The sequence below is a fragment of the Notamacropus eugenii genome, chromosome 6 (assembly GCF_028372415.1).
Source record: "Notamacropus eugenii isolate mMacEug1 chromosome 6, mMacEug1.pri_v2, whole genome shotgun sequence".
Classification (NCBI taxonomy): domain Eukaryota; kingdom Metazoa; phylum Chordata; class Mammalia; order Diprotodontia; family Macropodidae; genus Notamacropus; species Notamacropus eugenii.
Genome location: NC_092877.1, coordinates 142086972 through 142113791, shown reverse-complemented (window position 1 = coordinate 142113791; position 26820 = coordinate 142086972). Strand labels below are relative to the sequence as shown.

General features: G+C 35.0%; 1 protein-coding gene across 3 annotated transcripts in view; it reads right to left on the bottom strand.

Annotated features, from left to right (window-relative positions):
* Positions 1-4228: 4228 nt before the first annotated feature.
* Positions 4229-26820, bottom strand: part of ABCE1 (ATP binding cassette subfamily E member 1) — a 28431-nt gene continuing 5839 nt past the window's right edge. Inside the window, exons 2-18 of one of the 3 annotated variants that reach the window (XR_011969713.1) lie at positions 25489-25664; positions 24315-24400; positions 19440-19537; positions 17980-18097; positions 17208-17345; positions 16750-16819; positions 16185-16281; positions 14996-15085; positions 10197-10318; positions 8111-8332; positions 7003-7062; positions 6862-6920; positions 6600-6710; positions 6340-6517; positions 6111-6233; positions 5456-5567; positions 4229-4746 (exon numbers count right to left, since the gene is read on the bottom strand). Coding sequence is in view for 2 of the 3 variants with exons in the window: in XM_072621157.1 (XP_072477258.1) it covers positions 4699-4746; positions 5456-5567; positions 6111-6233; positions 6375-6517; positions 6600-6710; positions 6862-6920; positions 7003-7062; positions 8111-8332; positions 10197-10318; positions 14996-15085; positions 16185-16281; positions 16750-16819; positions 17208-17345; positions 17980-18097; positions 19440-19537; positions 24315-24400; positions 25489-25591 (1800 nt within the window). In the remaining variant the exon portion in view is untranslated. The remainder of the gene's footprint in view (positions 4747-5455; positions 5568-6110; positions 6234-6339; positions 6518-6599; positions 6711-6861; positions 6921-7002; positions 7063-8110; positions 8333-10196; positions 10319-14995; positions 15086-16184; positions 16282-16749; positions 16820-17207; positions 17346-17979; positions 18098-19439; positions 19538-24314; positions 24401-25488; positions 25665-26820) is intronic. The other 2 variants (XM_072621157.1, XM_072621158.1) reach the window with 2 other exon arrangements.

Below are 26820 nucleotides of genomic sequence, written 5' to 3'. Positions count from 1 at the left end.
TATCTTTAAAATAGACCAAATAAGAAGCATTTCCCAAAGTCTTATTCAAACAGGTTTTTGTTTTTTGCTGGGGAGGGGAGGATTGGCCACTTCATTAGCAATAGTGGTGGTCATTGCCTACCTTTGCCAATTAATCCTGCTGTCCACTGTCCCTGACAAATTGCACTATTTTCAAAGCCAATTTCTGATACTGGCTTGCTTTAGAGCTAAAGAGATATTTTGTATTGTGATTTATTATAGGGCTGAGAAATTTTGAATGAGATAACAAATTTATAGCATTTTAAGTTCAATTCAGCTTTTGCAAATCTGTGCAACGTGGGCATACAAAGACAATAATGGAACAGTCCTCGTCTTCAAAGACCTTATGTTCTCCTGGGATGGAGAAGATGGTGCCACTTGAATAAGTAAGTACTGAAGCAGATGCAAAAAGATAAAAATAACTGAGGAGACCAGGAAAGTAAGTGGCTGTATATCAAACTGTGCTGTCAAGGAAGGCTAAGGAGCCTGAGATGAGGAGTGAATTCTAAGTGTGGGGTAGCATTTGTGCAAAAGAAGTGCAATATCATAGAGTACTGGCGAGCAATATGGACATCAGCACGAAGGGACAGGAAGGAGAGGCGGCAGCCAGACTGAAGGTTAATGGCAGATGCCTACGTGTATAAAGTTTGGTTCACAATAGTCCTGTGGGATACCTCAGGTACTATCTCCATCATGTGAATGCCAAGGCTAAGCAGGGATGGAGGAAATAACTTGCTTTAAGGTTACCCAGATAGGAACGCTATCAGGGCCAGGATTCAAAGCTTGTTTCTTTACCCCACACTCAGCTTTTCCCCTCCACACTAGTCTGGTGCTAGTTTTGTCCTGCAAGTAAGTTCTTCCTATTTGGTTGGCAATACTGCATGCTAACCTCCTTTAATATCAGCATTTTACAGTTTTGACCTTTTAGTGCTCCTTAAGAGCCAGGAGTGTGCTGACCCGATGTTTCTGTCTGTATCCCCAAAGCTCAGTATGGCTTGGTATAGAGGAAATTGCTTAAAAAGGATTTTAAAATCATTTTAGGTTTTTATTTTGCCATGCTTAATATTTGGAGTTCTAAATTTGATTAGAAAAATCTTTGATTACTAGTAGTAGGCTTGAATCTCAACTAGTTTGTAAAAATGCTAGAAAACTGTTCAAAGTGTTTAAAAACTGGTTTTATCTGACCCTTAGTTCTCAAGCATAATTACACGTGCAAATCTCATGTACCTAAGAATATAGTTGTCACTTTCCTCTCCATTGTCCTACAGGTGTTAAAAGAATGTTCCTGATACACAGTTCTAACCATGTCACCAAATACAAATATCTCAACCTAGTACTTAGCCCTTCATGAGTGGGCTGCACTTGTCCTCACTCATGACATGCTATGTTCTAGCTGTTGCCGGAACTCAACATCTTTGGGAAGTCTCTTGTCCATTCCCAGAATACACATCCCTAGCTTCCTTCAAGCTCGTAACTTAAGAGCTCTGATGTGAAACTGTTTCCAAATTTACTCATTAATGCTCTCCATCCTTAAATTATCTTGAATTTACTCATCTGTGTGTTTGTTGTCCCAGTACACGTATGTGAACTTCCTGAGAGCCGGGGTCATTTTGCTTTTCTATCCACTGACACCCAACAGTGTCATGCAGTTGGTATTTGACATGCTGATTCCCCATGTTCCTTTTTCATCAGTTTCAGTGCTACATAGCTTTGTCATCTACTTTTTCACTGTGAAAAAAGGTTAGGGAAGCACTGAAATAATTTATACTTAGAAAGATTTACAAGTTGAGAACAGTAACATTGGAGGCTAGAGTATGAATTATGTAACTTTTGAAAAACTTTATTACGTACCAGGACATAAAGGAAGGAAAATTAGGCTCGTCCTAGAAGAGATCCTAGTAGACTGCTTTATTTTAGTGGCACGCAATTTGTTAATACCTTTAAAAGTATTTGAGGATGCCAAAAGTAAATTTAATTGTCCCTTGGTCAATTTCATTTTTATCATTTGCCCTTTTATTTTTCACTTGAATGTAATTCTTGCAATTTCTTACATAAGGGGCCCAAATTAAAGTCTTCATGGAAGCAAACCTTTTCTGTTAGGTTTATTTCTTCTCCTCCCCATCCCCAATTATGTTTTGTGAATTTTGTGAATATTACTAATTTGAAGCAAGTGTAGTTACTTCTAATCTACTTAGTAAAGTGGTGATACTTCTACTATATTACACAGGGTTGATATGAGGAAAATACCATATAATCCTTTAAGTGCTATATATACTTAAAAAAACCCTACATGCCATTTACAGATACTACCATACCAAATATGTGTGTACAGCACTATGCTAGGCACTTGGCTAAATTTAGATGGCCACATGGAATTAGTTGAGTAAGATTCAGCAGCCATCTGTGAGGTGTGAAGGGAAAGTTTGTTTTTTTTTTAAACTGATAAAAGGGGGCTTTTGAGCTGGCTTTTAAAGGGTGTCCAAAGCATCTAGAGGGAAAGAGGTAAGAGCCAATTGAGTCCAAAGCATGTTAAAAGAGTACAGAGATTGTGGAAATAACTAAAGTCTGGAAAGGTTGTGCCAAATTCCTTGGGCTTTTAAAGCTGGGCAGAAAGAGTTCGAATTTTACTCAGGAGGCATTAAGCTATTGAAAGATCATTCTGGCAGTAAGGAGATGGAAGTAGGGAGCCATGTTTACTGTGCTATATGTAGTCCAAGCAGTTCTGCACTAATGTAGTTGAGAGTGACATGGGACAGAATGAAGGACAAGGCTAGGAAGACTGGAGTCTGAGCTGGATTGCAAGTCTGGAGCTCATAAGAGTTAGATCAAACATCTAGTCCCACTCTCACTTTATAGCTGGGAAAAATGAGGTTCAGAGAAGGGAAGTTAACTTGCCTAATGCATGTATGTAATGAGACCATACACCTGGTATGTGGTAGAGTTGGGAATGAAATTCACTTCCAGTGACCACAAATGTGGGCTTTTCCCAAGCCACCACACTATCAGGGAGACTGTGGAGGACAGGAGGGTCAAGGACAAACCAAATAAGAGGTTTGTTAGAGGATGAGAGGCCAAGAGAGACGAGCAATTAGAAAAGCAGGAATATGGGATGCCTCTGATGTTAGAAGAGCTTCTGTTTCATGAGCAAACAGTATCCAACTGTAAAGGCTAGGAATTACCTTAGAGAAAGTTTGAGTGGACTGGTAGCCCATGTCATAAGGGGCTCACAGAACAGGAAGTAATAAGTAAAGGTATTTGGGAATTTAATGCCTTTAAATTTATTTTTTACTTTTATATTCTTCACATTTCCATCCATATATTCCCTCTCTGTTCATGAAAGCTATCCCTTGTAACAAAAACAAGGCAACTGACTCCAGTCACCCAGCATACATGTTCCTACATATCATGCCAGTTTTTCCCCTTTTACGTTTCCCTAGAAAATACTGTTCTTATATGTTAGTCATCTTAATGCCTCCACTCATTCCTGATTTCCTAGATTAAAAGTTATCACTACCCTGTTTTCTTCCCCATTAGAATGTAAGTTTCTCCAGGCACTTAGTACAGGAGTACACTACCAGTTGCAGCTTATTAAATGCTTTTTTATTCATTCAACAGAATAAAAAGGGAAAAAAAGTCTAGCAAAGCTAATGAAACCATCAAATAAATCTAAAATATGTAATGCTTGTGGTCAAGTTAACATTTAACAGTGAAGTGGAGATAGGCAAGTAGAAGAATGAAGGGAAGGTCTTTTTTAAGGCATATTATTTGTTGGTAGATGGAAAAGAAATCAATGACAAAAATATACTAGAGAAAGGGAGACATCAGCAAAATTCTGGAGGAGGAAGGGAGGGACCTTCAATCAGTAAGGTAAAAATGGAAGGAAATTCATAGAATTACAAAAAGCCCAGCTAAAATCATGTATGCAAACATAACTGCAACATATTAAATTCAGCTTTAAAAATGAAATGATTAGGATGGCATATATTATTCAGAAGAAAAACTGATGTGATTTTTGATTCGGTATCATTTTGTGTTGTAGGGTTTTTTGATAAATACAAATCAAATTATAAAAGCCTCATCATTAAAGTTTTAAGTAAACAATGTTCTGAGTTAATAAACTGACCTATTTCCCGGCAGCATTCCCCCCCGCCCCAATATTCCCTGGAAGTTATAGAGGTATAACTGTATGCAGTGAAGACAAGACATGCTCTATACTTCTGATGGATGTTTATTTATCAAATCCTCACCTTAAGAGTCTCTGACTGGCTTTTTAAAAGCAGCTTCTTCTATATCTTGACATACGAGGGTAAACCATATTGTACAGAAAACAGTTCTTAAAGATTTTTAAAATTGGAAACACTGGTCAGCATTTGGTACATGAATAAATTACACTTATAGCGAAAATCTCCCCATAAGTTTTGAAAATCTGGAGGTAATTCATATAATTTGAAATCTTAGAACGTTACATAGAGAATGGCTTTGTCAATGAGTACATAAAAGTGGTAGTGTCTGATGTTTAGAGCATAATAATATACAATGCTACTAGTTTCTGATGTTAGATAAAGTAAATCCTATTTCAAACTCCAGATTATGTGGGGCATTCTAAAACCTGATTAAAGTTTTATACACCAAAAATTCCGATTATATTTAGTTGTAGAAATGTATTATTTAAATGTCAGCTTAATCATCCAGGAAAAAGTAGTTTCCACTCTTCTTTTGTTCAACATCCTATAGGAAAAAGAAAAACAATCCAGGAATCAATACACTTTATTGATTACACTTCATGAAATCTATCCCCCAACCAACACCTGAAGAAGCCTCTTCTCATGGGGATGTTTCTGGCTTACAGCTTAGATACAACTTCTCTTTCTGGGAAGCTCCTTCCAACTACCCTGTACAAATCTACCCCCGCCTGGGTCTTTAAGAAGAAAAATGTGATGTAATATTTTTAAAAAGTGGTTATGACTTTATAAAGTTTTACACTACACATTAATTCAACAGAGCAAATGTAAAAGAAAGTGATGCTTGATGCATCTAGAGTCAAATGAGATGTGTAGTTATTACCCTCAAGGAAGCTCAAAATCAGACACCATGTATGTTCAATAATGATCATGTATTTTTCCAGTAATGTTGATATCCTTGCTATGATGCATTCAATAAATCTTCCCAAATGGAACCCAAATCTATGATCCCTCGCCTCACTGGAACTAAAAGATCTAATTCATTAAAATATCTTAATAGGGAAATGGATGGAGACAATAACAAACTTTGGCCTAATGCTCAATGATAAAGAGATATAAACAACAGAGTTGAACTAAAATGCTTCAAATGACAGCAATTTTCTTTCCCTAGAGGATTTGTTGGGTCTAATTTCTTTCCCCATCAACATCTCATAAAATGATCTTAGTACCTTCTTCAAGACAATGTTCCCACGTACCTTGATTGAATTAAGTTTATTTATTCTTGGCCTGTAGTTGTTTGGATCTCTTCTGAAAGTAATTTCAAGCTGAGACAAAAATTTATTCATACCAGCCAAAAGTGTTTGAGGACTAGAAAAAAAATATTTGGACAAAATTTTACACAAATGAAAATGAATATTGACTTTTACTGAAATACAACTGCATCTTTGAGGTTCAAGAAAATATCTGCTAAAGTCACACTCTGTAAAGAACAGCAGATTTATAAGATTTTTAAATTAGATTTGTTTAATATAACCATGACCTGTGTTCTTCATCCAGATAACAGAGACATACAAGATGAAACTACTGCCTTATCAAAGTGTTTCATATAAGTTATGTCTTATCAAGCTTCAAATTCAACAATTTGTTTTAGGAGAGAAAAGAGATTCAATAGAGAAAAAAATAACAGATTAACCTAGCATTCTAGAATTCTATTTACTTGATTTGAACATTGTAGGCCTGGTCCTATGCAGGTAAAGCCTGTCACTTCTATGTTACACTCCGTGCACTTACATTTCCTTAAGAAATGGAAAATTCAGAGATCCTGAAGGACTTACATGCTTTATAAATTTCTGGGAAGGCAATTCATATTTGTAAAAATGTGTATTAACTTATATAAATATCCAATTTTACCTGTTTGCAAGTGTGTTCTTAGATGGAATGCCATCAAAAACGATGACCCGATCCGCTAGATAGGTGGCCATGATAAAGTCATGTTCTACCACAAAGGCTGTCTTTTTTGCATGGAGAATGAAACTAAAACAAAAAAATTTTCAATTTTTTTTCAATATAGCTTCAGAAGGGGCACCAAAAAAGCATATTCAAAGTTTTGTTAAGCACCTTTGTGTATGAGTACACATACCCGCAAATCACACTCTAATGGGCAAGACAATTTACCGTTTGACAACTCTGGCTGCCATTAGACGCTGCTCAGAATCCAAGTATGCAGACGGCTCATCAATTAAATAGACATCAGCAGGCTTGCCCAAACAAAGAGCTAAAGCCACTCGCTGTAGCTCACCCCCAGATAATGTCTGCACCTGTGCGGAGAAGGGGTTTAGTAAACTGTGTTGTAGTAACAGGAATATATGAAAAGGAAAAAAAAATTTCAGAGTGCAGTACCTCTTGATCTATGATGTTTTCAATCTGCAGAGGCTTCATTACATCAGTGACAAATTGTGGGTGAGTATAAGCATCTCGTATCTTCTCATGTAATAACTGGCGTACACTTCCCTGTTTTAATTTTAAAAGAAAAAAAACAACAGCATTCAGAGTTTAAATAACTGTCCCCAGTACAGTGAATGGCAAGGAAAACACAAATCTGTAAATAAGATTCATATCCCTAATGATTTCCTTTAATCAGCAGAAAATAAAAATAACTCACTGTTGATTTGGGACTGATCTTCTGTGGTTTATAGCTGACATTTAGAACTGGTACCTCACCTAAAATATAGAAAACAATTATAATAAAAATGGTCTTGCTGGACAATTGAGATTGGCATAAATGCAAAAGATTAAACATTACCTCCTTCATCAGGTTTAAGTCGGCCAGCAAGCATTCTGATGAATGTAGTTTTACCAGTTCCTGGCAAAAATGAAAGTGAGGAAGATAACATATAAACATGAATTTTGACAATTAAGTTTTGTGAATTACTAATAAACATACTCTGAACATTTCAAAGCCAGACATTTAAGCAACATGTATGGGCTTTGTAGGTAACAGAGAAAAATATTCACTTAAATTTGTACTTGAGGATTTGTTAAGAAGCAAGTCTATCTGGGAGCACCACAGGTTGAGCTTAGGTTATCATTTCTGACCTAAATGTGGGTCTAAAATAAAAGTATATAATATAAATTTCAAGTTTTCTCAGGATTATTTTCTAATGATTTTCATGCAGAGAATAAGCTGTCATTTTAATGAAAATTCACTTCCATTTGCTGTAATTTCCTTCAACAAGAATGCAAACATATTATAATTCTTTCAACAAGCATTAAGTGGAGTGTATTAAGCAAACTAAATTTCTTTTGCAACAAATAGAATTTGAGTTTTGCAAGGTGTAAGATAACATTTAAAAAGTCTGTGCTTTTATTCCAATCATAAATTTAATAGTTGACATGTCTGCTAGCCAATTAATTTCATAGCTACTCTCATAATGGCAATCTAATGTTATAAATGTTGGCAATAAAATTGTCTACAATGGTAGACTCACCTGAATTTCACATAAGGAATGCTCCAAATGGAGATGAACATGGAGTTTTTTTTTTAAGCTGGGTTGCCTCTGAACAACCAATTTATCCATTATTTCCTAGTCAGTATCCAAGATGAATAACTTCCCTATCAATTTATACACAGAAAACTCAGCTCAGGAAAAGTATCTTATTTTTAATGAAGAGGTTTCTTTCTTAAATGTGCATATAAACTGGGTTGAGTGACAAAGATTTTAAGTGAGAAGTTAAGGTATACACACTATCACTGTCACAAAAAAAATCTGTAGTTGAACCTTCATAAGATCCACCCAAACCCCCACACCCTCAGACCTATAACCCAGCAACAAGAGTATTTCTTATGAGACTTTAAAAACATAAGCCTGTTGTACAACTTGTAGACTCAATTGTCCTATTATAACACTTACCATTTTCCCCTAGCATCACCATGATTTCAGAGTCTGTGAATTCTCCGGCAATGATTGCAAGCTCAAATTCTCCCATCTTTTTCTTCATTCCTGGATATTTATACATACACATCTTTTTCACTTCTTCCTCATTTGCTGTCTCAGCCACTTTAAAAACCAGTGATGCATCTCTGAACCTTAAGTTTTCCGTAGGAACATAACCATCTAAGAAAATATTTATACCTGTTGGATAAAAATAGTATCAATAAAAGGGGAAAGAGTGACCTAATAAAATACTATAAAGCCTTTTAAAATATAGGCAATAATTCTGCATGAAAGAGGATTAAATTAGTATTAAAGTAGAGCATCAATTTCTAGTATACAAATAATAATAAAGAATAAATAACACTATCTCATTTTTTTTTTGGTCTACATTCCTAAAATGACTTAAGATATCATGTAGTCTTAAAGGGAAATTCCTATATTAAATTCAAATATCTTCCACATATTATCAACATTTCAGTAGCTTTCAGTTTCTTTCTACACTAGAAATGATTAGGTAGGGATGACATTAAGGAAGAATTAGATTAGTATTTATTAAATAAATCCATTAAGGATCTGTGCTGATGTGTGAGATGAACTCAAAGCATGGGAAATCGGTCTCCCTCTACAAAACATCTATGACTTCGTACATAAACCTAGGGAGTGGACAGAGGCATATAAATTGGTTAAGGGACTAGCCTAGAATCATGCTGTCAGTAGGTGCCAGAGGAAAGGTTTGAACCCACAATTTTTGTTCAAAACAAATACAACCACTCTCTCCACTACACACCACCACCTCAAAAATGTTAACATGGCAAAATTAAGTTCAGTAGTCATGTCTACAAATAATTTAAGAATTTTATATGTGGGCAGAAATGGATGGGTTTTATAATAATCATCCATGACAAAAATATCCAGTCACAGACACACTAGAGAATGTGTGTATGTATGTGTGCACAGGCTTCACACAGAGAAGCTTAATTAAAAAAAAAGAAACAAACTATTTCAAAATAGTGAATTATTTTATATTTTTAAAGACTAATTTTTTAAAACTATATTGAAAGGTGAACATTATTTTAATAACTGTCATTGTATACCAGGGACAACTGAAGTTAAATGGTTAATAAACATAATACCTTTATCTATTCTGGCACTTTCTTCTTGTCCATGTTAATTTTTGATTTTAAACCAGGTTCTAAATGAAAATCACATTTACTTCAGTGATACAAAAGTTTGTATCTTCTTTTTTTTATTTGTATCTGATTGCCTTCTTCTTTCACATATCAGGAAAGTTGCTTGATTTGTCAAAAAATCTCAAATTAGAATTTAGTCCCAAGAATGAAAAAAAATTCTGTAATTTTAAAACATTTAAAAATCTGAGTGTGGTTAACTGTAGTCTTTACTAATTCAAAAATATTTTAATAAATTCAGTTCCTCAGAAAGCATATTTCTTGACCAAGTTTACTTTTAGTTTTGAAATGTTGATATTATGGATCGATATCCATTGTAGCCAATACTTAATTAAGGCCTGACCTAGCTGCCATGTATTAATAGGAAGAATGCTGGTAAGAAAATTAACCCTAAAGTAGCAACTCGACTATTACAAACTATTTATTAAAAAAAAATTATTTGGAAAAATTCAAGTTATTTTGTGATTTTCCAAATCATTTAAGAAGCATTTCATTCAACAAATATTTCATAGGACACAACTTCAAGTATGAAATTAGGTATCACATTTACCTTCTACCCAAACAAAAACATTCTACAGAGAGAATCTGAGGTCAAGAGATCTATCTATTGTCCTCTCAAATGAAGAACTTTAACATCAAGCCATTTTCCTATCTGTTAATATGTAAATTCTACTGACTGATAAGCTTTTATCACTTTCATTTCATGCGAAAAATGTTACTGAATTATAAAAAAAAACAAATGCAAATGATTAAGCCTTTAAAGAACAAAAAAGTATTTTCTAATAGTTGTAGTTGTAAGGCTAGAGAATCTTATATTTTATACCTAAATTTGGAAGAGACGTCATAGGCTACAAAGCAAGGAAATTTTAAATTACCTTCTCTTACGCTAAAAGGCATAGTGACAACACCATAAGCACTTGGCACTCCATACAAACAGCAGATGAAGTCAGAGAGATAATCTAAAACACTTAGATCATGCTCCACAACAATTATATATCTGAAAGTAAAACCATAAAGCATTTTAAGTTTTCTAATTTTACATGATTTCTTATCTATAAAATACTGAAAATAATATTCATAAGAGCCTATCATTTAGCTATGTATTATATTAAATGCAAATCATCCTACCAGACTGAGATGTGGCTTAAGTTATATGCACCATCTTAAAAACTTGTGCTTAAAAAATATCACTTTTACTGACTCACCCTCTCCACTCCCTTGTAACCAAAAAGTTGAGTCAAGCTAAACAAATCAAAAAACTTGCTTTGTCTGAAAAAGCACTCAGTTTTCCACCTCTTTGCTGAGACAAACATGCAGTTTTTACTAGTTTTTCTTTTACATTGTTGTCATGTATCACATATAACGTGTTACCTTTCAATTCAATTTATATACTGAGCTCTATACTACCTGTATGACTTGAGTTTCCCAGGTCTCAAGTTTTCTCATCTGAGGAGTGTTGTGTTAAATGGCCTCTGAGGTCTTTTCCCACTCCAAAACCATAGTTCTACATATGCCCAGCATTGTGGAAGGTACCACAAAATAAATTCATTTTCATATGAATGAAATATTAAAGGAAAGATGATTTCTCGGCTTTTTTTTGGTCAAGTAGTCTAATAGTTTTAAAATTATCTCTCCTGAATCCATTTTCCAGGTCAGTTGTTTTTCCAATGAGATACTTCATATTGTCTTCTATTTTTTCATTCTTTTGGTTTTGTTTTATAATTTCTTGATTTCTCATCAAGTCATTAGTTTCCATTTGCTCCAGTCCAATTTCTAAAGAATTATTTTCTTCAGTGAGCATTTGGACCTTTTAACATTTGGCCCATTATGCTTTTTAAGGCATTCTCCTCATTGAGTGTTTGGACTTCTTTTGCATTTAGGTTAATCTAATTTTAAAGCTGTTATTTTGGGTCTCCTTTAGCAGGCAGCTGACTCGATTTTCATGATTTTCTTACATCACTCTCATTTCTCTTCCCAGTTTTTCCTCTACTTCCTCTTACTTTTCAGAATCCTTTTGGCACTCTTCCAGGGCCTGAGACCAATTCATAGTTTTACTGGAAGCTTTGGATGCAGGAGCCTTGACTTTGTTTTCTTCTGATTTTAAGTTCAGATCTTCTTTATCACCAAAGTAAGATTCTACAGTCAGTTCTTTGATGATGTTTACTCATTTTCCCAGTCAAATACCTCTAATTCTGTCAAGGTAGGACTCTGTTTCCAGTGGGAGTGGATGTACTGTCCCAGGTTTCAGGGATTTTGTATCAGTCACTTGATCCCCCACGGTCTGTGGGCCCAGAGTTCTGAAAGCAGCCTCTGCTGACATGGCTGGTGCCGGACCTGGCCAGACTAGGCTCCTCCTTCACCCTGGTCCCAGAGTTTTTCCCACTGACCTTCCATGCTATCTTGTGGGTTGAGAAATCTGGAAACTGCCACAGCTGCCAATGATTCATTCCCCTGAGGTCTGTACTGGCTCATCTGTGCCAGTGTGGCCCATGCCAGAGTGTTCCACTCCATGCCCAGTGCAATAGACCCTTCCTGTTGACTTTCCAGGTTGTCTTCACATGTAGATTTTTTTCATTCTGTCATTTTGTGGGTTCTGTAGTTCTAGAATTTGTTTAGAATAATTTTTTTACAGGTATTTAGAGGACTGAGGGAAAGCTCAGGGAATTCTCTGCTTTTTACTCCACCATCTTGGCTCCACCCCTGTGAGCTGCTGTCATTACAAGTGATACGGAAACTATCACCTCAATTTTTGAAGGGCTATGTGATGAAATGGAAATGAGCATTTAAGAAGATGAAACCTAGAAGACTGAAGATTGGACCATACACATCCATAAGAAATTTGTGCTGGCAGTAGCATGGTTTTAAATGCATGATTATTTAGAGTATCAACATTCAGAAGTGCTAAAAGGAAGATTCCACAAGAAAGGAAGGAATTAGAGACAGTATTGTCCACAAAAAGAGGTGGTGTAATGTAGTAGATTAAACTAGTTATAAAATCAAAAGACCTGGTTCCAAGACCCACTTTTGAGACATATTGACTGTGTGACCTCAAGCAAGTAGCTCAACTCAGTGTCACCAGGCAACTATACAAGACTACAAACTGCCCAGAGGGAATTTCCTCACTGAAGAGTTCCCTTTGCCAAGAAAATCATATTACCTACCAAAAATGTAGAATAAGCAGATACTAGAAACTAGTGGCACATAGTGTCTACCTTGTTATCTCTAAAAAAGTATCTATGAGAATGATTTTTGCACACATAGGGGGTCTCTGTGATAAAAACAAAAAAATATGTAGACTATAATAGACTACTTCCTAAGCTAACCATTTCTACAGAATCATGTCGTTGACACTAAACATATCATTTGTTGATTAAGAAAAAAACCAAACTCTCTATCCCCTCAAACCAAACCAAAACATTCACTGCAGCAAAACACTGCTTTGGGAGTTCTCTACAAAGTGTTTCCCATATATGTTAAAATAAGGGTTCGATAAAATATTTCAAGAGAAACACCTGCTATTATGGAAGACATCCTGTTCCAAGTTCAAACAGAAGGATTACATACAGATGGAGATATCTGTCAGATGCTCCAGTTTACAGAGGTCATGTTCACTGCATCAAATTTGGAAACACAAGTCATTCTGAGTGAGATCTATCATTACTCAAAAGAGCAGCCTAGGAATTAATTCACACAGAAAAAATCCAAGAGGATGAATGAAACAATATAGATTACATCATGTAGTTGGATGGATGATTTACTGAGTTATTATATTTAGTACACAGACCTAGGGCAAAGTATACGGACAATGAGTTGATCCCAAAGTTGAACAAGAGACACGAAAAATGTGCAACACTTCAATGATCGCAAGAGGCTACGTGCTACAAAAGCTGATCTTTTTTTAGCAATGATATTCTCTAGTTAATGCTAACATGACAATTAATCATGGTACATTACCTAAATCACAATGGAAATAATTAGTAGGTGAAAATAGAGTAAAACATGTCAATGATTTGCATGTAAGAAGTGATATAAAATGTCTGATTCAGACATGTGTGACAAGGGCTGGCATTATGGACAACTCAGGTAACGCACTGGTTTCTGTTAAATATTACAAGAATCAGAGAAAATCTTCCAGCCTCTTCTATGTACTGTTTTTGTAAAGACATATAGTATCAAATAAGGCATGAGAAGAGGTGGATGGGCTGCAACTTCTATCAGTGGAAACACAGAAGTACTGAAGAGGAAGAATCTAGTTGTCCAGATGTGTAATAGAGAAAATACAATGGTGATTAGGAAGTTAAAGTTAACACAAGGCTTCAAGGAATTAACGGGACAAAGTCATCTTCGAAGACAGGAAGAAGAAATAAGAACAAGCAGCAACATGGGCTGTTCATATAAGACTCTCCAGTTTAATCACTCATTAAGTTGCAGGCTCATCTGTGTACACTCTCAGCCATTCCCAACTAGGGTAATGACCTCCATGACACAGAAGTATGCCAATTAGATATTTGTATCTTTCAGGGTTTTGTCATCCCGGGTTCAAAATGCTGATGTTCTGATACCTACAGTTTATATCTGTAGTCTGGCAATCTATGCAAGACAGGGTATGCCTGTCTCCAAGGTGGCTTGACCTTCAGTCTAGGGGGTGAATTTGAATCCTGCCTACTCCTGTGAACACACACACACACACACACACACACACACACACACACACACACACACACACACACACCGCAAAGATATGATTCTGACATCATCTTATAGCTTTTGGTAGTCTAGAGAATAAGTTGCTACGATATATGGTTCTTAGCTGTTCTTGCCTTGGTACACAGCTGCTAACTGTTTAAATCAGGTGTCTATCAGCTGGACAGGTAAACTAGGGTCAGATTATACAAGGCTTAAGTAAAATAATGAAGAAATTGTATTTAATCAGACATGCAAGATATTATCAAACAATATAGTATGGTGGAAAGAACACTGCACATGGAAATAAAAGTCCTAGGACCAAATCCCAGTTCTGACATTTATCTATGACAAAGGACAAGTCTATTTATCTTAGCTTCCACATCTGCACAAGAAGGATACAATTAATCACATTACATATCTTACAGGGCCACTATGAGCAATATGCTTTGTAAATCTTAAAGGGCCATATGACTGTACTTTTGTTATTCTTCAACAAAGTAATAATATAAAAGATTTGACAGTTAGTTTGATGGCAGTAGGCATGATAGACTGGACTAGGGATAAATAAGTAACTAGATCAGTTAAGAAGTAACTCAAGAATGCAGTTATAGGGTCTAGACTAAAATGGTAGTAATATAATCATGTTTTCCAAGGATTTGGGGAACATCTTAAAGCTAAAAAATGCTTAGGTTGATCAGAAATTGTACAGTTAGGATATAAAATAAATTCAACTTATCTGGAAATGCCATTTATGAGAAAAATAATGGCTTTCTCTCTCCTACTTTCTTGTTCCCACAGGACACCCACATGTAAATGGCACTCTGGTGGGCATATGCTCTATGACAGGCATTAGGTGGGGATTCCATTCTATTCTATGGCATACCTACTGTGGAAATGCCTTTCATTGATAAAGACAAAGCTTTAGGAGCCTAGAATTAAAAAAATAACTAAAAAAACCCTGAAGTGTCTGTAAATACTAGGTACTTACCTATCAGGATTTATTAGTGATCGTATAGTAATGGCAGCCTTTAGCCGCTGCTTAACATCTAGATAGCTAGAAGGTTCATCAAACATGAAACTACAAAGAAAACAAAAAAAAAAAATCCTCAACATTTTTAAAGGATGACTTATAAATTGCACATGTGTATACACAGAGATTGATTATCTATCTCCCCACCCACCCAAGCATAAACAGTATTATCTTGAAAGCCACTAGGAAATAAAAAAGGGATATTTTTAGAAAATTTGTTGGATCCAGAAGTCAAAAAAAGAAAGCTGATACAAAGAAAGCAGGGAAAAGTTTAGGTGAATTGACCCAAAATATCTTCCCTGACACTGCTTTTTTCTTTACTTTAGTTTGCCATACTTCCCCAAATTCCAACAATTAGAAATTAATTGGAGTCAATAAATACCTTTCTGAAACATCTGATTACCCTAATAGGAAGATAAGGACACTAATATGAACTAATTCAATCACATGATTTTTTTTCTCCTAATATTTAATGGAGGTAAAAATGGCTATCCTTATGGGGGTTGTGGGAAGAAAGGAGTGTGTGTTTAAGTGTAATTTCTTTAAGCATGAAATCCTTTGAAGCCTGAGAGTTGGGTGCTTAAATGGATAGATGGAAGCATGATGGCAATGGATGCCTGGAAAAAGAGATTGTGGAGGCTGATAAAACAAATCCTATGCCATTCTCCTCCTTCCTATATAGCCTAGTCTTCTACTTACAACTTTAAGCTGTGTGTGACTACATTATGGTTTGCTAAACAATCTTTGTGGGGTTAGCTTGGGTGCTCAAACAATAATTGTAACATAGTTTTTCTAGACAAAGTATCCCCAGTACCAAACAACTGACTTGCAAATGAAATTCTAGAACATATAGTATTAGTAAATTAGTGGCTACATTAGGTGTTTCATATATGAAACCCTGACATTTCTTCCTACTTGAAGACAAACATCTGTCAAATGAGGATGCTTTGTACAAATGAATATTTAATTGCTTCAACATTTCCCCCAATGCAAAACTTTTCATCCTATGCTCTCCATCTGTAGTAATATGATGCTTACATTTAAATGGGGCTATCATCTATTTTATCTCATCTGATATTAAAACAAAACATAAATTTACAAAACAGCTTAAGAATTAAGGCACAAAAAAAATGCAAAATTAACATACATATCTGCTTTCTGTATGCAAACAACAGCACAAGCAAATCTTTGCAACTCTCCTCCTGAGAGATCCTCAACGTTTCGTTCTTTGAGATGGGTTAAGTCTGTAACAAAAGAACACTGAACCGTTACATTTAATGTAACAATGGGATGGTTAATAAACATGCACAAAAATGGTTTTATCTTTTTAACAGCCCTCTGGAATTTATAAAAGTGCTTTTCACATATCTCTGTGAACTAGGGAGTACAAATATTATCTTACCACTTAAAAGATGATGAAGCTGCAGCTAGGAAAAGATAAATGATTCCTATGTGGTTACATACAGCTAGTGAACAGCTGGGCCAGGAATCAAACCCTGGTCTTTCTGATTCTAAATTCCTATCTCGAGTTACATTCATATCTGGTTTTGAGTCTCTTATTTTTGGTTAAGTATATTAAGATGCACAAAATTAATAATGTGAGAATTAAAAATGCGTTTTTAATTAGTATTGGCTATCCAGTATTATCTACCAAAAGTACAATTTTTTGCATGTATTAATGCTCCAAATACATTTTTAAAAAAAGGACTTACCAAGCTGCTGACACACAATAGCTTGTGTCTTTGTTTCATCCTTACGGTCCAAAATAGAACCTACGGTGCCCTGTGGGAAGGTATTAGAAATATGTATATACACACACATGCAGATGTACACTTTTGTTTTAATAATATGGGCAATACAATTAAACAAATATTTATGAAATTTCAGCTATGTGCAAGGATGAAAACAATGAGAAAAGACGGTCCTTGTCCTCAAGCTACACCCTAGCAGGGGCATCCACTCCTGGCCTCCCCTCCCCACCAATTCTATAAAAAAGATTAGGATTAAGTGAACAGTAGGGATGAGCATGTCATGAAATGGTGGGTGCATGGAGAATGTCCTAGGGAGTGACCCTTAATGGGTTAAACAAAGTTTTCAAATAAAGCGTATAGTATGCTCTAGTTATGAAACAATAATTATAGGACCCAAATTCTTCCAATAAATGACTGACCTTTGCAGCTTTGGGAATCTGGTCCACATACTGAGGCTTGATAATCGCTTTTAGGTCGTCTTCTAGAATCTTGGTAAAATAGTTTTGCAACTCAGATCCTCGAAAATAAGTCAAGATTTCTTGCCAATCTGGTGGATCCTTGACAAGTTAAGACACAAAATGACCTGAATACAGTGACTCTAACTGTAAAGCACAGGGAAAGGATGTTGGGAAAGGATCTGACTAATAGAGTGGCAAATAAGTACAAAAGTCTCTTCAGAGAAGTAAAGTATTTACAGAAGTCTCACCAATGCAGAATATTTAAAATGTTTGTCTTCTATCTTTGAGGAAAGATATAATGGAAAAAATAATGGATTTAAAATCAAAGGACCTAGGTTTAAATTATGGCATTGCTATTTACTGTACAACTTTGGGTAACTTGCCCCTGCCTCAGTATCCTCAATTTAGAACACTGGGGTGAGTGTTAGGTTAAATGGTTTGAGGTCCCTTCCAATTCAAGATCTTTAAGGTACCATCTAGCTCTAAATTCTATACCTTTAGGAGAAAAGGGGAGAGACCTGACATGAAGACAATGGTTAATAAACTGATTACTTGGGCTCATGAATCCCAAATAACCACTGAAATAGAGTTTATAAACTAAAATGATTAGAAAATCATTATGTATATAAAACTTGAAATGAGTTTCATTCATTTTCTTCAATATTACGGGCATTGTCAAAAGGCTAACAAAATTACCTTAAAGCAGTAATATTCACCAAGAATCAATACCTACATCATATTTTCCAAGGTTTGGTTTTTGCTTCCCTGCTAAAATTTTCAAGGCAGTTGATTTTCCAATACCATTAGTTCCAACTAATCCCAAAACTTCACCCGGACGAGGGATAGGCAACCTGTGTATGTAAATAAAAACGCTAATATTTAAAAGCACAGACTTGGCCATGGGAAAGCTGTTTCTGGGTCACCTACTTTAAAGGCATCTGCACCACACACATATGTGTTGTAACAAGCGAAAGGTAAACTAGAAAAAAACACCAGTTATTATTGGCAATTAGAAAATACAGCCGAGATTAACTTTAACTGTTAGTTGTTAGAAATGCATCCATAACCAGCATAATTCCTATTTTTGCTTATTAAACTTTCTTTCAGAGATCACTCTGGAGCAACATATTTTACCCTAACATATAAGGCTCACGAAAAAAGCAAAATATTTTGATATATAAAAATCTGATATAGTGGGTGCAAGTCCCCCCAGTCTTTTTTTTCTAGCCTGCCAATTTACTTACAAGGAGGAAGTGCCACATCAATGAGACATTCCACCTCCTTCCCCCTGCAGCAGTGGGTCCTTAGAACTGGCAGGCTGAGGAATAGCTTTTCATTAGCAAATCTATACTACTATATTAAAAATGTAAACGCCAATCAGAAAAAAAAAATCTCACTAAAAAAGTATACATTTTTCTGTTATTCAGTTCATTTTATGTAAGGTTTACTCTATAACTAAGCCTCTTATATAAATACAATCAAAGGTCAATTTCAAAAAGGGATATACTCACACTAGTGTGACTGTAAAAGCTGCTCCTAAATTTAATTGTCAAACCCCTTGTCTGAGATCTCTTTGAAAGATATATACACTATAAATAACAGTGATTACAGGATGCACTGGGGCAGCTAGGTGGTGCAGTAGATAGAGTTACCAGTGCAGGAGTCAGGAGGACCTGAGTTCAAATCTCACCTCAGACACTTGACACTCACTAGCTGTATGACCTTGGGCAAGTCACTTAACCCCAACGGCCTCATCCTGTGTCATCTCCAGTCATTCTGATGAATGGTCACTGGATTCAGATGGCTTTGGAGAAGTGAGGCTGATGACCTGCACAGCCCTCCCTCACTCAAAACAAAGTCAAGTGCAAGTCATGTCATTATTTCTCTGATGGCATGGTCTTCTTCGGCAACGAAGGATGAACACACACTCATGCAAGTCAGATTTCAGAAAAAAAGAGCTGGCTACATTTAAATCAATATGGCATATTTTGGAAAGCATACTATATACTCAAAGAAATGAATTTTCAATAAGTTTTAATACTGTACATCTACCTGGTGTATAATTAACAAACTTTTCTTCCATTTCCTCCTACCCTGAGAATCTGAAAGGCATATAAATTTAATCAAATGCATTTTACTTTAAAATATTTATGGTACATCAAAATAAAAAAGAAAGCTAGCTTGAAAATATACCTGTGAAGTTTGAAGGCATTGGCACAATATCGATGCGTTGTTTCCTTTTCGAGGTTGCTAGGTAAATTGACAATTGACAAAGCGCCAAAAGGACATTTCTGTAACATAAAGTAAAAGATTCATATAGAAAATACATTATCACCAAACCAAACACAATTTAGCAACTTTCTTTCAACTAGAGAGGACAGAAGTACTGGACTCTTTTGGACTTATGCCTGTTTTCTACCTTAAAGAAACATCTACCCTAAGGTAGGGACCTTCATTTTAGGCAGGACCTCCAGCCAGGCTTCACCTCATTCAAGCCTGGACCCTAACCTGCTACTCTGGAGAAACTGCTTCATAAATGCCTGCTGACGAGGCTGACTTTACCAACTGGCATTTCATTCTATGGGCCCACCATTTTCGGAAGGACATGTTTCACTAATGCCTGGACTCATCTCCACTTGCTGCCTTACCCTTATTCTATCTCTCCTTTATGTGCTGCCTTGCCTTGTTAGAATGTAAGCTTCTTGAGGGTAGAAATATTTATCTATAAGCATACAGGACCTATCAAGTGCTTAAGAAATACTTTCTGTATATAAGCATCTTTGTATCTGTAATTGTTAGATGTCAGATTTGGGGAAAGATGTACAGCACTATATCTGGTTCAAATACTATATCTGGTACTGAAAGATTAGTTTCAGCAGCCTCAAAGCTCAGAATAAATTGAAGCTAGAGGGGAAAGCACAGAACAGTAATTTTTTTGTTAAAGTTACACTGGAGAATTAAGGAATCAATAAAGGCGTATCTAGTTGCTCCTTTTACTTAATCATCTGGGCCAGATGAATTACATTTTCTGGTACTGAGGTAATCAGGGGATGTGAATGCTGTGTCATTTTCAGTATTATTTGATAGGTCATGGAGATGGAAAAGTTTTAGAGAAAACTGGTAAAGAAAGCTCTTCTAGAAGGCTCTAGAAAGCATGGGAAGGAGATTTAACAGGTTAGTGCAGGATGTACAAAGTCTTACTCCTTGAAAATCAGATTGGACCACAGTAATCGATGACAAAGACATGAGGATAGAAGTACCACATGACTGGAGAAGGATAAATACTGTTCCAATTTTCAAAAAAGGGGAGAGAAAAGAGTATAAATTATAAGCTAGTGAGCTTGATTTTGGTCCCTGTCAAAATTCTAGAATGTTTTATTAAAGAGATAGTTACTAAACATTTAGAAAAAGAAGCAGTGAGCACACTAAGAGCCAATATAACTTTAGGAAGAATAGGGTATGTCAGACTAACTTTATTTCCTTTTTGACAGGGTTGTAGAAAAATTCTGTAAATATAGTTTAATCAGATTATAGAAAAGCATTACACAAAGCATTTTATGCTATTTTTGTAGTTTTTCCCTTCTGTTTTTTCTTTCACAACATGACTGCTATGGAAATAGGTTTAAGATTGTACATGTATAGCTTATATCATGCTGTCTTGAGGAGAGGGAAGGGAAAGGGGAATAATCTACAACTCAAAATCTTATAAAAGTGAATGTTGAAAATTAAAAAATGAACAAATTAAAAAAAAAAGAGAGATAGATAAGAAACTAATGTAATTAGGTGGATTTGGAACTGGTTTAATGGCCAGGCTCTGAGGTAGTCAAGTCTGAAACTGGCCTGTTGTCAGGTTCTCCAGTGGAGTCTCCCAGAGATTTGTGCTATCTCTGTAATGTTGAATATTTTACATCAATTGTTTGAATTAATTTTATTCAATTCAATGATTTGGATGAAGGCATAAATCTGTATGAAATCTGAAGATGACACAAAGTGAAAATGAACAGCCAATAACATTAGATGAGAATTAGGATCCAAAAAGATACTGACAAGCTAGCACTGTACTGAATCTAAGATGAAATTTAACAGTTTAAATGTAAAATATTACTCCAGGGTTTAAAAAACATTCACAAATACAAGACGGGAGAAGGCATGGTCAGACAGCAGTTTCTCTGAAAAACAAAACCAAACCTGAGAGATTTGGTGTACTACAAGATTAAGAAGTCAACAGTGTGACATGGCAGCCAAATACACTTAAAACAATATTTTACTACAGTGAGTGTTAAGTTTCCAGGAATAAGAAGTTACTAGTTTTGCTTCGTTCTACTCTGTCCTAGTCAGGTCAGACCTGCTTCATTCAGTACTTCATCCAATTTTGGGCAACGTCATTTATGAAGGGCATTGATAAGTTTGTAGAGCGTCAAGAGAGGACAAGGAGAATGAGGTGATGAAGTGGTCTTGAGTCTCTGCTACCTAAGGATTAGATAAAATAACTAGAGAGGTGTAGCATGAAGAAAATCCAGGACATGATAGCTTCCCCCCAATATCAGAAGGGCTGTCAAAAGGAAGATTCATTAGTCTTGTCCTGTTTGATTTGAAGACAGAGCTAGGAGCAAGAGGCTCAAATTACAGAAATTAATTTAGGTTTGATGCCTGGAAAAACTTCTCAACAATTAATGATAGCCAAAAATAGTGGAACAGAACAGAACATTCTCCTTTGACTTATGTTTCTGAAGTAGAAGCAAGATGACAACTTCTAGGGTATTATAGTAGGGATTCCTTTTGGGATAGAGACTGACTAGACAGATAAAGTCTCTTTCAACTCTGAAGTTCTGCAATTCTTATTCAACTCATTCCTTATACAACAAAGTATAAAAATACACTGACAAATTATCTTTTTAAGCTGTAATACTGGAACAGGGCAGTGATTTTTAGGCTGTTTTATCTAACTATAAACATCCTATGAATCAGATTCTAGAGAAAAATATAGTTGTAGCAGAAAGACTTATTTGAAGTCCCACTTCAATGCCCTGTCACCTAAAAATGAACGTGTTTTTAATGCTTTGTAGTATGAAAAAAATGCCACCTTCATCCAGTTCAAAAACGTAAAAACTGTAAGAATCGTCAATCATTTGATAGCTATTGATTTAGACAAGTTCTAATTCTAGCCTTTATATTAACATGATAACAAATGTTTGGCAAGGACTTTTAACTTTTCATCAGGGTTGGGAGTTTTTTCTTAAAAGGCAGATCAAAGATAGCTCTCCAACCTACAGTCTTAGAGAACTGCCTGGGGCTCTGAGAAGTTAAGCGCCTTCCTCAGGGTCAGGCAGTCTCAATCACAGGTGGGGCCAGGTTATGCAGACTATCAAGTTAGTTCTCCAATCTACAACATCCCATAGTGCCCCTCCTACAAAAAAAGCTATTGCTTTTAGTTTATAGAAAACACATTTTTGGATTCTGCTCCATTTGGCCACCCTTTTCCTTTTTAAGAATGAGTTCATTACCTTCACATTCAACGTTAAGACTAACAGGTGTGCTTTCCTTTCCATTATATCCTATGAAAATGTTTCCTTTCTTTGGTCCCTATTCAGTCTAAGCCTTATTTGGAAAAAAATAAAAAAAAAAGGTGAGGAAAGGTGGACTTTCTCTCTTAACATAGTCTAGATGCAGATATCCATGTCTTATCAAGTCCTTTTAGTCCCCGCTTTATAAACGTCCCTTTGAAGTTTGTTTTACTTGAGACTCTTCCCTTTCCAATTCTGTCTCATTGCCCCTCCACCATTCTTTCCAGTCCCCACTTATTACCCTGGTGAGTTTAACGCATTTCTAAACTAACCTCTTTGAGTATGTTAAATTTTCATTTATTCAGTTCAGATAATATTGGGGTTCACAAATTGCTTTCTTCCCCACTTCTTATTATCTTATTATTATATCTCCTAACGTGCCCTGAGTATTTAAAGAATTTAAAATTTAATTTTAAAAAAAGAATTCTCACTTTCATTCTTTTACCCCAATACGAAGAGTACTGTAATAAAAGGTTACAAATTTAAAAAAAAAATTCAAACTCCATAAGGATGAAAACATTAAAACATTGCTTGTTAAGAGTTTACCATCATCAAATATGCTTTTTGTGTAAGCAAACAAGAGTATGACAGTCATTTTGGCAGTCAGTGAACACACACACACGCACACACACACGCACATACCCGTGCCAGTGCTCTGATAGGGACTTTTTAATCCTTCACAAACACATACCTAAAGATCTAAAGTCATATCATACATAGCCAACAAATTACAAGTTTTCAAGTACTTCACAAAACTGTTAAAGCAAATTTAAGCCAATGTAAAATGAAGCACATCATTAATTGAGATTAATAGGTATGGTGGCTGCTATTTTAAAAAATAAGTGTAAAGTCACAAATTAAAACTTAACAATATTAAAACTTTATATATTGATTTCTAGTATGTACAGAACATCACTCTTGGAGGAAAAATTGTATAATATTCACAAGTAAAAATCTTGTAATATTCCTAAGCAAATAAAAAAGACTACTTGAACAATTCAGATCATTAATTTCACAGAAAAGGTTAAGGAAATTTTTTTGTAGTTCTAAGAAATTCACAGTTAAAACAATACAAGTATTTCAAACTTTTATAATTCAAATGTATATTTACAACCAAGTCAGGACTGGAACATGTCCAAAAATTCTAGAGTAACACCAGTGGAGATTCTTTTTCTTCATACTGTCCCCCCCTTCCAAGGGAAATAAAATTGAGACCATATATATAAACCTATAAAGGTTTTTAACAGATATGTATGCACATATGTGTACGTAAGGATAGCATCTAAATCTAGCAATAATTTTCCCCATATATATAATGAACACATTTCATACAAGATTATTATATATTATTATGTGATTATCATATAATGGAAGAAAACTATTACTAAATTTTGATACTATCCTTTTTACTTTGCCTCTCAAAAAGTGATGTCATTCACAAGCTTTTATTTATTTTTGAGCCTAAAGTAGCCTCTGCAATAAGAACAAAGGGAAAGTCATTTACCTTAATACAAATACCACAACCAATGCAAAGTGTTTCAGAAATCCATGCTATTTTGCTCTGTGGTGTGACCTCTATGCATAGTTTTCCTGATAAAGAAACAAATACAAAATATTTTAACTAGAATAACTGTGACTTACTTATACTAACCATGAGACAATATAATACTAATTTAGATATTAACTTTATAATTTTGGACAGAACAGGATGACGAGAAGTTCAGACATTGATACAACTGTCTAAGATATACCATCTTTTTTTTCCTGCATAATATTTCACATTGGGAACTCTGTGCTAGCCCAACTAGACTGCTAGATGTTTTCCTATTTTATCTGACCCTTTCCTGCTTCTGTTCAGATTCCTTCTACAACTCTACCTGTTGAAATCCTTTTTGTTAATGTAAGATCCACTTCAGTCATCACATTCTTCATCAAATCTCCTAATTGTACCCTATGTAAAAAGTGATGCCTTCTTCAACTTCCTCTCTAATTTTTCCTTTTTCTCCCTGTTTTCTCCTATGCCCTTATTATATCTCAATTTGTATTAGAGTTATATGTGTACATATCACAGAATTTGAGAGTTGAAAGGGGCTTCAGTGGTCATCTTAAACTATAAGCTTTTGATAGTCAAATACTATTTAATTTTTTTCACCTTTGTATTTCCAGTATCTAAACCAGTGTATTGAACATAGTCTGTGCTTAAGGTTTATTAAATTCTAAGTGTACAAGCATGTTATAAATCTGCGTTGGAAATAACAAAGTTTCTACCCAAAGTAGGTAGAAGTAGGTTATTCAACCTATCTATCCCTCTCCCTGCCTACTAATCTAATCTAACCTAATCTAATCTCAGCATTGTAAGAATAATAGAAATGACAGAATTCCACAATAAACTGGAGTATAAACTTGATTAATTTTCCTTGTAGATTGCTACAATGTAGATTTTTCATTTGGTCTGAAAAAGGTTTTCTTCTTTATTAAGAAATTCTCAAGTCTGCAAAACAATTTTCTCTCAGAAAAGTTGAAAAAAACCAGACATGGGCAATCCCTTATGTGGGAATAAAGCTATTAGAAGAAAAATGTCAAGTCTATACCCAAAATTTTTCTGAAATTATCATTAAGCCAAAGTATTTTGTTTAAACTCTTCCATTTATGTTGAAATAATCTACATAATAACTTACCCATTCGCACTACTGGACAACTCTTTTTACACTCCTGTCGGCATTTCTTTGGCTTACATTTGTCATGATTGACAATAGCAATTCTCGTTAATTTGTCTGCCATATTCGTCAATGCAGGCTTACAATATAGTAAGAAAGATGACTTTGTAAGCAAGAGAAGCAGGAACCCAGGTCTTCTAGATCAAAAAAGGAAAAAAATACTGATTAAAAATGAATTATGACAAACTACGGGTCACTTATCATTATCAAAAGGTATGAGTAGGTCATAGAGCCAACAAAGAAAAATAAGAGTGTGAAATACAGAATTACCAAAGAGGAATAAATAACTCAAATGAATTTTCCATAACATCATTACCTACAGTGGACATATCATAAAACACTTGCATGATGTTTGGATGTGGGCATTCAGTTTCTGCAAAATAAAGCAGGTTAACATTGCTGTTCACAATTCTAAAATACAATATTTGAAGGTATGCTTAAATTCACTTTAGTTATGGAATCAAAACACAGTATTGTTAAATGGAGTTTCATTGTATTTATCACATACTTTTTTATCTGTCACAGCACAGGCTGAAGTAAAAGGTTTGTTTTTGATCATTTCTAAGAGGATTTATTTGTGGAAGAATTAGGGGGGCCTCATAATAACACTACTTACCAATAATAATCTTCTACTGGTATCATCAACCTAACTTCTACTTCAGTTCAAATACTTTGCTATACTGAAAGAGTTTCACTTACAGTCAATAATACATACATATACATATATGTATGTACACATATATATATAAATAAACATGACAATGATTGGAGTCAACTTATCTGCACTTCAAAAAAATGGTAATAGTAAAAGCAAAGACTGAAAGGTCAGAGTACTAAAACCCTACATAATGAATATAGATATTAAATACTATTAAAGATGTATCATCTGGGATGCTCAATTATGAACTTAAAAAATCCTCTTTGGAGTACAAAGAACTTACATTTTAAAAATTGTGAATAGTGAAGAAAAATATTTACATTATGAGATTTTGAAATATTGCACATCACAGATAAGTAAATGACTTGAATTGAAAAGGATATATGGTACATCAAAAAGTACGTGAAATTTTGTTATATTTAAGTAACAATAGATTCAACTATATAGTATCAGTACCAAAGTGATCAAATGTTAATTCATTAGAGTCCAGTATATTAAGGCAGACATAAGGGATATTCTTAGAATGGTGATTAAACTATTCCAAAAGGCACCCCAAACCTCAGGCTCAATCATATCTCAAAATGCCTACAAGGTTTATGAAGCTGTATAATCGAAATAGGATCCTAAAACTAGGT